Genomic DNA, 12,378 nt, shown 5'->3' with positions numbered 1-12,378 from the left:
AAAATGTGTGGGTAGAACTGAAAAAGCGTGTGTGAGCAAGGAGGCCTACAAACCTGACTCAGTTACACCAGCTCTGTAATGGGCCAAAATTCACCCAACTTATTGTGGGAAGCTTGTGGAAGGCTACCCGAAACGTTTGACCTAAGTTAAACAATTTAAAGACAATGCTACCAAATACTAATTGAGTGTATGTAAACTTCTGACCCACTGGGAATGTGATGAAAGAAATAGAAGCTGAAATAAATCACTCTATTCTGACACTACACATTCTTAAAATAATAGTGGTGATCCTAACTGACCTAAGACGGGACATTTTTACTCTGATTAAATGTCAGAAATTGTGAAAAACTGAGTTTAAATGGATTTGGCTAAGGTGTATGTAAACTTCAACTTCAACTGTACATACAGTGCCTTTCAAAAGTATTCATCCCCCTTGGTGTTTTTCCTATTTTGTTGCATTACAACCTGTAATTTAAATAGATTTTCATTTGGATTTCATGTAATGGACATACAACAGATAGTCCAAATTGGTGAATATGAAATGAAAAAAATTACTTGTTTCAAAAAAAATAAAAAAATAAAAAATTAGAAAGTGGTGCGTGCATATGTATTCACTCCCTTTGCTATGAAGCCCCTAAATAAGATCTGGTGCAACCAATTACCTTAAGAAGTCACATTATTAGTTAGATTGCACACAGGTGGACTTTATTTAAGTGTCCCATGATCTCAGTGTATATATATATATATGTATATACACACACACACACCTGTTCTGAAAGGCCCCAGACTCTGCAACACCACTAAACAAGCGGCACTATGAGGACCAAGGAGCTCTCCAAACAGCTCAGGGACAAAGTTGTGGAGAAGTACCGATTTAGGGTTGAGTTATTAAAAAATATCCGAAACTTTGAACATCCCACGGAGCACCATTAAATCCATTATTTCAAAATGGAAAGAATATGACATCACAACAAACCTGCCAAGAGAGGGCCGCCCACCAAAACTCTCAGACCTGGCAAGGAGGGCATTAATCAGAGAGGCAACAAAGAAACCCAAGATAACCCTGAAGGAGCTGCAAAGCTCCACAGTGGAGATTAGAGTATCTATCCATAGGACCACTTTAAGCCGTACACTCCACAGAGCTGGGCTTTACGGAAGAGTGGCCAGAAAAAAATAAGCAAACATGTTTGGTGTTCGCTAAAAGGCATGTGGGAGACTCCCCAAACATATTGAAGAAGGTACTCTGGTCAGATGAGACTAAAATTGAGCTTTTTGGCCATCAAGAAAAATGCTATGTCTGGCACAAACCCAACACCTCTCATCACCCAGAGAATACCATCCCCACAGTGAAGCATGGTGGTGGCAGCATCATGCTGTGGGGTTGTTTTTCATCGGCAGGGACTGGGAAACTGTTCAGAATTGAAAGAATGATGGATGGCGCTGAATACAGGGAAATTCTTTAGGGAAACCTGTTTCAATCTTCCAGAGATTTGAGACTGGGACGGAGGTTTACCTTCCAGCAGAACAATGACCCTAAGCATACTGCTAAAGCAACACTCAAGTGGTTTAAAGGGAAACATTTAAATGTATTGGAATGGCCTAGTCAAAGCCCAGACCTCAATCCAATTGAGAATCTGTGGTATGACTTAAAGATTGCTGTACACCAGCAGAACCCATCAACTTGAAGGAGCTGGAGCAGTTTTTCCCAATGGCTGGGATCCCAATGGCTAGATGTGCCAAGCTTATAGAGACACAGCAAGAGACTTGCAGCTGTAATTGCTGCATAAGGTGGCTCTACAAAGTATTGACTTTGGGGGGTGAATTGTTATGCACGCTCAAGTTCTGTTTTTTTGTCTTATTTCTTGTTTGTTTCACAACAAAAAATATTTTGCATCTTCAAAGTGGTAGGCATGTCGTGTAAATCAAATTATAAAAATGCCAAGGGGGTGAATACTTTCTTAATTAAGCCACTGTATGAATGAAATAAGAGCTAGCTCAATATTATTTGTTTTGTGTTAATACTGTAATGACCTGGCTAGATCATAAAGGAACAATTGTCCAGACAGAGGATTGAGTTAACGAATTGACGGTTTATTAACCCAACTTAACACAGGCTACTGTTTGGCTGTAGCCCACGCCAAATAAATGAAAGGTACCCTACAAAACAACCGTGACCTTCTCTTGTGAAGCCCAGACATAAGAGAGAGAGAACAATGGCTAAACCTGGTCTTAACCTAATGCTCCATCCCCCTGCCCAACCCCCCTCCCCCTGCCCAACCCCCCTCCCCCTGCCCAACCCCCCTCCACGCCACTCCGCCAACCACCAGGATGCCCGGCATCAGAGCATTCCCGTGATTGGCAGATAGCAGGTTGATTGGCATGTCGGACCCCGCGAACACTGGGTACTGTTAAGTACAACACAACCAACTAATGAACATGCTGACCAGACCGGACACGTCGCGTGCGCGAGCGTCGCAAAATACATTGTTATTCAATTATTGCACCCACACTGCTCACGTGCCAACGAGCGTCTGCGAAGCCAAGGGCTAAAATAGAACTCATTCCTATTTCTGACGCAGATCGCGCTGCAAGTCCTGCCTCTCCCATCTCCTCATTGGTTTATAGAAGCAGGTACCCACGTGCCATCTCCTCATTGGTTATACCCACGTGGGTGATTGAAATAGGAACTGTTTTGCAGGTAGTCGTGGTAATACAATGAAAGTTTAGATGTGATCACCATATAAGTTAAACTATGAAAAAGCCTGGAAGGAGGAGAGATGACTAGAAACGATTCGGTTGGCCATTTATGTGTGGATTAATTGTCGGAGTAGAGGTCCTTGTGCATTTCAGGTAAAATAACAACTCAATGTTTATATCCCAGGATAAATTAGCTAGCAACAGCAAGCTAGCTAAATAGGACAAATTAACGTTAGCTAGCAAGTGCAAGCTAACTAGCTAAATTGCCATACATGTTTAATTCTTTTCGACATGTCCCCAAATTAATGTCATTGGTTCAGAGTTTGTTTTGATATTTTAACCTGCGTGTCGTGATCGCGTTTGGTGTGGGGGACAAAATAAATGTATGCACGATAGCGCACGATAGCGCACGCGCGCAGCCGGTTTGGGTTCCGTAACGCACAGCTGTCTGTGCGGGTCGCTACAATACTAATACTTCTGTTGTTAGAGCTACTAATAATGACTCACCACAAAGTTAAAATTCAGACTTCTTCAGGATATATTTTTGACAGGCTACTGAGTACTTGCGAGAAAGTAATCGTAAAGGTAACGTTAGCTGTATTTCATCGCGGATTTCGTTACACAGTTGTCTATTTAGGTGAATTAAGGTGAGTTTCAGTCGTCGATTTTCTTGAAAACGATTCCTGTTGCTAGCTAATAATGTATAATAAAGGGCGGAAATAATTGATAGTTAGCTGGCTAACTAGTTAACGTTATTATAAATTTAGATATTCAGCCAATGTAGTTCACTTAGTGTTAACTTACAGTGTACTATATATACAACGCACACTTGCCAGCTAGCTAACGTTATATGTAGAATCAAATTGACATTTAACGCTGTATGGGCTCTACTGTAAGCAGCGTAGCTATGTGGTCCACTGTGTATTGCTGTCAAGAAGTAACATGTGTGTGAATAACCTCTCTTAATGAAAGGAAGAATGGATAACGATCACACCCTTGCTTTCCGCTGGGAGCCCTCTGGTACCCATCTGAAGAGGCTGCCAGGGTTGCCAGGACCATCCAGGAGGAACAGTGTACAGGTGTAGTCCGGGTGCTGAAGCCACGACAAGTGAAGGAGAAGAAAAGGCTTGTGTGGTAGCCAGAGAGGGTGACCCAGATGATAGCTGACTGGTGGACAGTGAGAGTGCCATCCAGTTCGGCAAATACCGTGGTCAAACCTTCAGGTGGCTGCTAAGCCACGATGTAGGCTATGCCTTCATGGTCTTGGCTTCTCACCAGCAAGAGAGGGAGATGGGGGACACAGACATGTCTCCTGAAATGGCCAACAAGGACCGGTTTCACTGGTACTCTTTTCCTTGAATAGTTGTAATTTCTTAAAAAATGACATAAACATGAAATCAGTCAATCACAATACAATTTATCAAATGTTCCCAACCATCCGGACAGGTATACCAACCTGTTTCCTGAGGTCCAGAGGGCAGTGGAGGAACGCAGGGTACGGGATTGGACCTTGCCCCCCCGACCTGACCAGGAGGACTCGCGCCTTGTTGGCTTTGGGAACCACAAGTTCCTTACCTACAAAAAGCTTTATGAGGCCAAAGACAAGGAGAGGAAGAGGTATAGTTACCTTACATTCTAACTACCATTGTTAAGATCTCTTTAAGCCACTTTCTGGCCTGTTTGGGACTTGTTTTTTCTTTTATCTCAATACAGCTACATGGCCTGGTTCAGGAAATACCAAGTAAAGCAGGGCACCTCAATGGGCCACTTCAAGGTCTATGTCCAGCGCAGGGACACAGCCATAGAAAAAGCCTTCCTCATCTTTTTGTGGAATGATATGTTTACTGTAGCTTGTCTTGTCTTGCAACCATTCCAACCTGTATTTCAGTCTGCATCACTTTGCTTGGCCTATACCTTGCTTGTAGATGTCTACCCGCTATATATCTGTCGTTTGTAGCTTTTAAATGTAGATTGTGTTTAACCTAGATTCCTAATCTCTACCAACACTGATCATAACTAAACCAAAATGCATTGGCTGTTAACATGTTTTGAAGCTGAAGCTCTATTCTAGTTTAAATTATTTCACTTATTTCTCTGAAATATTTTGTGAGACTAACTCCTGTGCTCCTGTAGCAGTTCCTACTGCTCCCACTCCCACCGCCCCCCCTGCTGTGCTAGCTCCTACTGCCCCTCAGCCACAGTCAACCTCCCAGCCAACAGCTGGACCAGTTCAGCCTGCTGCTGACGCTCAGGTAAATGTCTCATCTCACCTATGACTTGGCTATTTAATTTCACTTTTGGTTGTGTGGGGATGGAAAAGCAATGTATTGATTCTCTGCTCTGTAGCAGGTCTGAGGAATGGAAGCAGATCCTCCCAAAGGAGCAGCAAGAGTGGGTCAGTCGGGCCAATTTCACAAAGGACAAGCAGCTCAAATGTGTCCTGAAAAGCCAGCTCGAGCTGTGGTACTCCCCTCCTCTGCCTCCTAACATCATCCATCAGCCTCCAGCTTCTCCCACCGCCTACTTCCTCCGGCCGTTCTGCCTCTGGATGCCCTACCGCCTTTGGGCCTTTAAGTTTGTTTGCACCCAGCCACAGTGCAAGCGTTAAAAGCTCAGGCTGTGGGGTGTACAAGACGGTCTGGAGGGAGCTTGACGTGGATGACTGGTATTATATGGGGACAGAATACCTGGAGTGCCGCATCTGTAAGAGGAAGCTAGCAGGATGGTCGCTGGATGTCTTGAACCAGCTGGACGCAAGTCATCGCTCTAAGTTCCCAGCCATCTTGACTTACAGGTTAGTAATTCACACCCCTGAAAATCAAAGCTCTTGTTCACTTTGAGGAAAAACAAAAAAAAGTATAGTGTAAGAAAGTAGGTTCTTGTCAACACTGAGGTTTTGATGTTTCAAAGCCCAATTGAAATGTTATTTAGCTCTTTGATCTGAATGTCTGACCGATGATCTCTTATCAGGAACTGTCCAAACAAAGCAAAGTGTTTCAAAGTCACCCTTTCGCCGTGCCCCTCCTTCCCTTATCAAAGTGTTTCTAGAACCCCCCTCCACACACTCCTCACCCTCTTCTCCTCTTTTTGACCCAATCGTCTCTGTTTATTAGGCTGTCCTGTGACCTGAAGGTGGTCAGGCTGATGAGAGAGAGGACACTGGGGAACAGTGTGACCAGGCTGTACAACCAGCTGAGGGAGCAGCACAGCCTGACCTGGATGAGTCGGACCCTGGACTACCTGTCCGTCTGTGACCACTTTGTAGTCCCAGGTGCAGCACCACTGAGGGTAACACCTCCTCCTCCCTTTTTGGATGTGCCCTCAGCCCAGTGGCTGCTGACTGTCCACGGCTACGACGTTCTGTTCCAGCTGGAGGACTTCAAGGCCAGAGTCACCTCCATCTTTGGGTCCATCCTGAAGATGGATTCAACCAAGAAGGTGATTTAAGATGTTTTGACCAGAAATAATACTAGTTAGAGACAATCAAATTAATAATAAATTATGACTTATTTTATAATGTCTTAATAAATGTATTGTAGTCGTGAAACTTAGTGTCCACTCACATGACTGTGTGTTTGTCTGTCTGTGTTTGTTTGACGGCCCTCAGGTTACCAAGAAACTAGCTGGGGCAGCACAAGGGACAGCAGCGTGGGCCACAAACATGGGCAATGAGTACGGCCAGGTACTCATTACGGTCCACACTAACAGCGAAGGAGAGGACCAGCTCAACATGGCAGCTGGCCTCCAGCAGCACTACAGTAGAGCTGGAGTGGCACCTCCTAAGCTTCTCTATGTCGACCGGGACTGCTGCGCCCTGATGGGAAAGGGGAAGACGGCAGCCATGTTCAGCCAGTGGGATGAGCTCATCGTCCGGCTGGATGTGTGGCACCTCATCTGTTGTTTTGCTCGGGGAGTGACCACAGAGAGCCATCCTCTGTATGCTCTCTTTTTGCAGCGGCTCTCCTCCTGCATGTTGGTGTGGTGTGCAGATGATGTGGAGCGCCTGCGGGAGGCCAAGCGAGGGGAACTCAAGGAGAGCCACATCACTGGGCGCAGCGATGCACTGGTGATGAAAAGAATCAGCTCGAAGGAGATGGCTCGGCACTGTCGTCGCCGCACGAGCGGGGCGGAGGAGACCGAGCGTCTCATCGGGGAGCAGACACCATGGGCATCCGGCTCCTGGACCGTGACAGAATGCAGGCCATCTGGCAGACCCAGAGACAACACCTGGTCTGCATTCAGGACCCCCCTGGTGTCAGCATCTACACCAACAAGGATGTGACCAAGGGAGGGGTCATCCTGCCTGTGTTGCGCTGCTCATGTGGGTCCACCTCCCTGGAATCTTTCCACCTCCACCGCTTCATTCCTGATATGTTAAATGTAAAGCTGGGTCATGTTGTTCCGTCATGTTGTGTGTTAACAACTGTGTGCATGTGAGGAGTTCTTATTTCTTGTTGTTGTCATTTATAGGAACAAGTACGTGTGCCGAGCACTTTCAGGCCTACCTCCTTGAAGGGTTGGTTGGGTGGAATGAGGACCGTGCCGAAGCTGCAGGGGAGGGAGGCAGAAGCAGACCCTGCACCGCTATGATGGTGTAGCCCAGTACCATCAATGAGCCAGGAGCTTATGGGCTGCAGTCTAGTGAAGGATCACACAAGGCCTGCAAAGTTCACTAGTATGTATTTATAAATGATACAAATATACACACACACTAAAACCTGAGGTTCTGTTTATGTACTTCTCTCTTTTTTTCTTGTCTCCCTGTTTAAGGGGAACTCATTGGGGTCGAGTATCTCTTCTCCCAGACCGGTGGTGACCAGAGGCTGGAGTCCAACCTCGGTAAGGACCCGGATGTCAGACGGGACACCTGATTCTCTGATCCACCTCTACCCAGACGACATCATTCTGTATACTTCTGGCCCTTCTTTGGACACTGTGTTAACAAACCTCCAGATGAGCTTCAATGCCATACAACTCTCCTTCCGTGGCCTCCAACTGCTCTTAAATGCAAGTAAAACTAAATGCATGCTCTTCAACCGATCGCTGCCCGTACCTGCCCGCCCGTCCAGCATCCCCACTCTGGACGGTTCTGACTTAGAATATGTGGACAACTACAAATACCTAGGTATCTGGTTAGACTGCAAACTCCTCTTCCAGACTCACATTAAGCATCTCTAATCCAAATTTAAATCTAGAATCGGCTTCTTTTTTCGCAACAAAGCATGCTTCACTCATGCTGCCAAACATACCCTCGTAAAACTGACTATCCTACCGATCCTCGACTTCGGCGATGTCATCTACAAAATAGCCTCTGCATCCAATTTGTTGAGTAGTCTATCACAGTGCCATCTGTTTTGTCACCAAAGCCCCATATACTACCCACCACTGCGACCTGTATGCTCTCATTGGCTGGCCCTCGCTACATATTCATCGCCAAACCCACTGGCTCCAGGTCAACTATAAGTCTTTGCTAGGTAAAGCCCCGCCTTATCTCAGCTCACTGGTCACGATAGCAGCACCCACCCGTAGCACGCGCTCCAGCAGGCATATCTCACTGGTCACCCCCAAAGCCAATTTGGCTGCCTTTCCTTCCAGTTCTCTGCTGCCAATGACTGGAACGAACTGCAAAAATCACTGAAGCAGGAGACTCATTTCTCCCTCACTAGCTTTAAGCACCAGCTGTCAGAGCAGCTCACAGATCACTGCACCTGTACATAGCCCATCTGTAAATAGCCCATCCAACTACCTCATCCCCATACTGTATTTATTTATTTACTTTGCTCCTTTGCACCCCAGTATCTGTACTTGCACATCCATCTTCTGCACATCTATCACGCCAGTGTTTACTTGGTATATTGTAATAATTTCGCCACCATGGCCTATTTATTGCCTTACCTCCCTTATCTTACCTCATTTGCACACACTGTATATATACTTTTTCTACTGTATTATTGACTGTATGTTTGTTTATTCCATGTGTAACTGTGTTGTTGTATGTGTCGAACTGCTTTGCTTTATCTTGGCCAGGTCGCAGTTGTAAATGAGAACTTGTTCTCAACTAGCCTCCCATGTCAAATAAAGGTGAAATAAAAAATATATTTGAGGAAGGAGGACGACCTGGGAGCGCTTGAGGAGGAGGATGACCCCACCATCTCCTTGCACGCGCTCAATGACAGTCTCCCACCAGTCCCTCCACTCAGGAAGGCCACTCCACCGCCCACTCAACCCATCCCAGGTACCTGTCATCACACCCCCTGATGACACTACGGAGGAGGTGGACACTGCACCCGCTGCCAGTCAGGACAGAGGATGACTTAAGTGCCTATCCACATCCTAAACAGCTCACGTTGCTTAAGTTTCCTTCCATTCATTAACTATTAATCTGACTAGTAATCCAACCCTTCCCCGTGACTCTTCTATTTCCAGGAGTACATAGGACCTGAAGGGGTTTAGTGGATACCAGCACGTGGTCCTCCTGGCCAAGAGTCTGCTGAGGCTGCTGGAGGGGCCATGGATCTCTAATAGGCACATAGAGGAGATCATGGCTCTCTGGGGAAATCTTCCAGAGAGACACAAGGCGGCAGTCTCCTACCCCGAGAGGTTCCGGGACCGAGTCCTGCAGGGGCGCTTCAACAATTCAAAGAGGTCAAGCGTGACGGGGGAAGAGAGTATGAAGCGGTACGTACTGCACATTGTTCTAAACTCACCACACACATAAAACCATGAGTGTATTTCTCATTAACGTGATGTTTCCTTTGGTTAACTTAATCTACCTTCAGCTACCTGCTTGGGCAAGGCTCTGGACCTGCTCAGTGGCCCAACACCAGCAGGATAGTAGAGGCCATTTTTGTTAGGCTGTGCCACAAACATCCTGCTGGCAAGATGGTGCTTGGAAACCGGGTCAACAGGTGGGCTGTCATCCTGGGGGACTACAGGAGAATCAGGATCATGGTGCTGGGCAGCCCAAACTTGAATACCGACACAAGGCTGCAACTGTTTGAGGTCAACAAGTTGACCTTGACACAGTGGTAAGTTTCTTATATTTTGGTATGTTGTATGTGTAGTTCACTGGTTGACAGTGTTGGAGAGAGTGACCCTGCTCCAGACCTGGGACAGCATGACTGCAGAGAGGGAGGAGTCAGGCCCCTCCCACCCTGCAGTCAGGAGCACCGCTGCCAGCCCCATCAACCAGCAGCACCTACCAGCTTCCAGAGGACAGAACGGGGCAGGCTACACAGCGTGGCAGAGCAGCCACTGCCACCTCTACCGTCACCCAGTCTGCCTACCACCTCCCTCCCTATTTTTCCAGTCTCCCAAGACCTGCCCTCGACCTGCACTCCTCTACCTCCCCCCTGCTGGTGGACCCAAGGTCTCCAGGACCACCAAATGGAGGAAGAGACTGGAGTCTGGGACTAAAGTCAGAGCGCATAAGCCATACGAAGGACATAACTGCTCTAAATGTGGCAAGCCTAAAACTTCTGAATTTGGACACAGTATGTATGGTACTGTACGATTCTGTGCCACTACCTCTGGCAGGCAAACTGTGGAGGAGTGGCTGGCACTCATGAGGTCCCAGCATGGTGCTAGCCAGGGCCAGTAAACTCTGACTGGTGTGTACATTTTAAAGTAGTTTTTGTACATATGTTATTTCTTGTTTATTTTTTACGACATTCATTGTTAATCTCTTGTACATTTAGCTCATTTTAAATCACCTTAACTTGTGCAGTAGGTGTAGGGGACATCATGCTGGGTTGGTGCACACATGACATTCCCTGTGAAATAAATAATAATTGAATGCAAGCATTTTTTCTCCCTTGAAATTCATTTTTATTTATTGATTAGTTTATTGATTAGTTAATCTTACAAAAAGAAACAATTCAAACAATAAATACAACTTGTTAATGAAAAGAAAAACAATAAATTACCCAAAAAATGAATGTGTTCGTTAAAATAAACTTTCGTTAAAGTAACAAATGTTTAAATATAGGAATATATTGTGTTCATTAAGACACTAATGCCTGTTTGTCCTTCTGTAGACAAGAAACCGATACCAGCTCCAACCGGAAGGTTGTCCCCCCTCCCCCACACCTGAAATTCAGCAGTCCATGTTGGCCCCCAGTTCTGAACAGACCCCCCCCCCCACCCCCCAAAGGTGACTTCTCTTAAATTCACATTTGTGTGTTTGACTATAGCAATTTCCCTTTGTGTAATGTGTTATAATAAGCCACTACCTGTGTGTTCCTCTGTAGACAAGAACCTGAAGCCAGCTCCATCCAGAAGCAACAAGGGGGTCAGGAGGACAGCTAAGCGGCGCCTACCAACAAGCAAACCCCCTAATGCTAGAGTTGCTGCCGCTTCCACCCTCATAAAGGCCTCCCCCTGACCAGGTCCACAGATTTGAGGAGGAGAGATGCGAAGGCTGGTAATGGACCTGTGAGGAAGAGGAGGTTATCTGTTGCTTTCCCCTGTAAGATATGTGTCAAGCCTAAAAGAAAAGAATTTGGCCACAGCCAGTACAGGGGAGAGCACTTCTGTAAGGCAGCAGGGGGAGGCAAAACTGCTGTGGAAAAGGAAAAGGAACCACCAGCTTTCATATGTTCTCATGTTCTGAGCGAGGAACTTAAAAGTTAGCTTTTTTATATGGCACATATTACACTTTTACTTTCTTCTCCAACACTGTGTTTTTGCATTATTTAAACCAAATTTAACATTTCCTTATTTATGAGACTAAATTGATTTTATTTATGTATTATATTAAGTGTTCATTGTTCATTCAGTATTGTTGTAATTGTCATTTATTACAAATATTTATACACTGCTCAAAAAAATAAAGGGAACACTAAAATAACACATCCTAGATCTGAATGAATGAAATATTCTTATTAAATACTTTTTTCTTTACATAGTTGAATGTGCTGACAACAAAATCACACAAAAATTATCAATGGAAATCAAATTTATCAACCCATGGAGGTCTGGATTTGGAGTCACACTCAAAATTAAAGTGGAAAACCACACTACAGGCTGATCCAACTTTGATGTAATGTCCTTAAAACAAGTCAAAAGGAGGCTCAGTAGTGTGTGTGTGGCCTCCACGTGCCTGTATGACCTCCCTACAACGCCTGGGCATGCTCCTGATGAGGTGGCGGATGGTCTGGCTACCTCTGGCGAGCACATGGAGGGCTGTGCGGCCCCCCAAAGAAATGCCACCCCACACCATGACTGACCCACCGCCAAACCGGTCATGCTGGAGGATGTTGCAGGCAGCAGAACGTTCTCCACGGCGTCTCCAGACTCCGTCACGTCTGTCACATGTGCTCAGTGTGAACCTGCTTTCATCTGTGAAGAGCACAGGGCGCCAGTGGCGAATTTGCCAATCTTGGTGTTCTCTGGCAAATGCCAAACGTCCTGCACGGTGTTGGGCTGTAAGCACAACCCCCACCTGTGGACGTCGGGCCCTCATACCACCCTCATGGAGTCTGTTTCTGACCGTTTGAGCAGACACATGCACATTTGTGGTCTCCTGGTAGCGCCTCCATGCTCTGGACACTACGCTGACAGACACAGCAAACCTTCTTGCCACAGCTCGCATTGATGTGCCATCCTGGATGAGCTGCACTACCTGAGCCACTTGTGTGGGTTGTAGACTCCGTCTCATGCTACCACTAGAGTGAAAGCACC

At 46.1% G+C, this 12,378-nt stretch overlaps 1 protein-coding gene and 1 long non-coding RNA gene across 3 annotated transcripts; both read left to right on the top strand.

Annotated features, from left to right (window-relative positions):
- Positions 1 to 3,677: 3,677 nt before the first annotated feature.
- Positions 3,678 to 7,308, top strand: LOC120045753. Its single transcript, XM_038990688.1, has 7 exons — positions 3,678 to 4,040; positions 4,144 to 4,314; positions 4,831 to 4,949; positions 5,044 to 5,491; positions 5,811 to 6,135; positions 6,305 to 7,018; positions 7,168 to 7,308. Exons 4-6 carry the CDS (start codon positions 5,370 to 5,372, stop codon positions 6,977 to 6,979), a joined length of 1,122 nt encoding a protein of 373 aa, XP_038846616.1. The 5' UTR covers positions 3,678 to 4,040; positions 4,144 to 4,314; positions 4,831 to 4,949; positions 5,044 to 5,369; the 3' UTR covers positions 6,980 to 7,018; positions 7,168 to 7,308.
- Positions 7,309 to 8,730: 1,422 nt separating this feature from the next.
- On the top strand, positions 8,731 to 11,419 carry LOC120045751. Of its 2 annotated transcripts, none has more exons than XR_005476754.1 (5): positions 8,731 to 8,932; positions 9,124 to 9,375; positions 9,477 to 9,725; positions 10,734 to 10,849; positions 10,947 to 11,419. It is a non-coding gene; the product is annotated as an uncharacterized LOC120045751 (long non-coding RNA). The 2 variants fall into 2 exon arrangements; XR_005476755.1 differs by having other exon boundaries at positions 9,477 to 10,307.
- The last annotated feature ends 959 nt before the right edge of the window (positions 11,420 to 12,378 follow it).

The sequence above is a fragment of the Salvelinus namaycush genome, chromosome 4 (assembly GCF_016432855.1).
Source record: "Salvelinus namaycush isolate Seneca chromosome 4, SaNama_1.0, whole genome shotgun sequence".
In the NCBI taxonomy this organism is placed as follows: domain Eukaryota; kingdom Metazoa; phylum Chordata; class Actinopteri; order Salmoniformes; family Salmonidae; genus Salvelinus; species Salvelinus namaycush.
The sequence above is the reverse complement of the archived record's forward strand: the minus strand, read 5'-3'. Positions and strand labels throughout refer to the sequence as shown.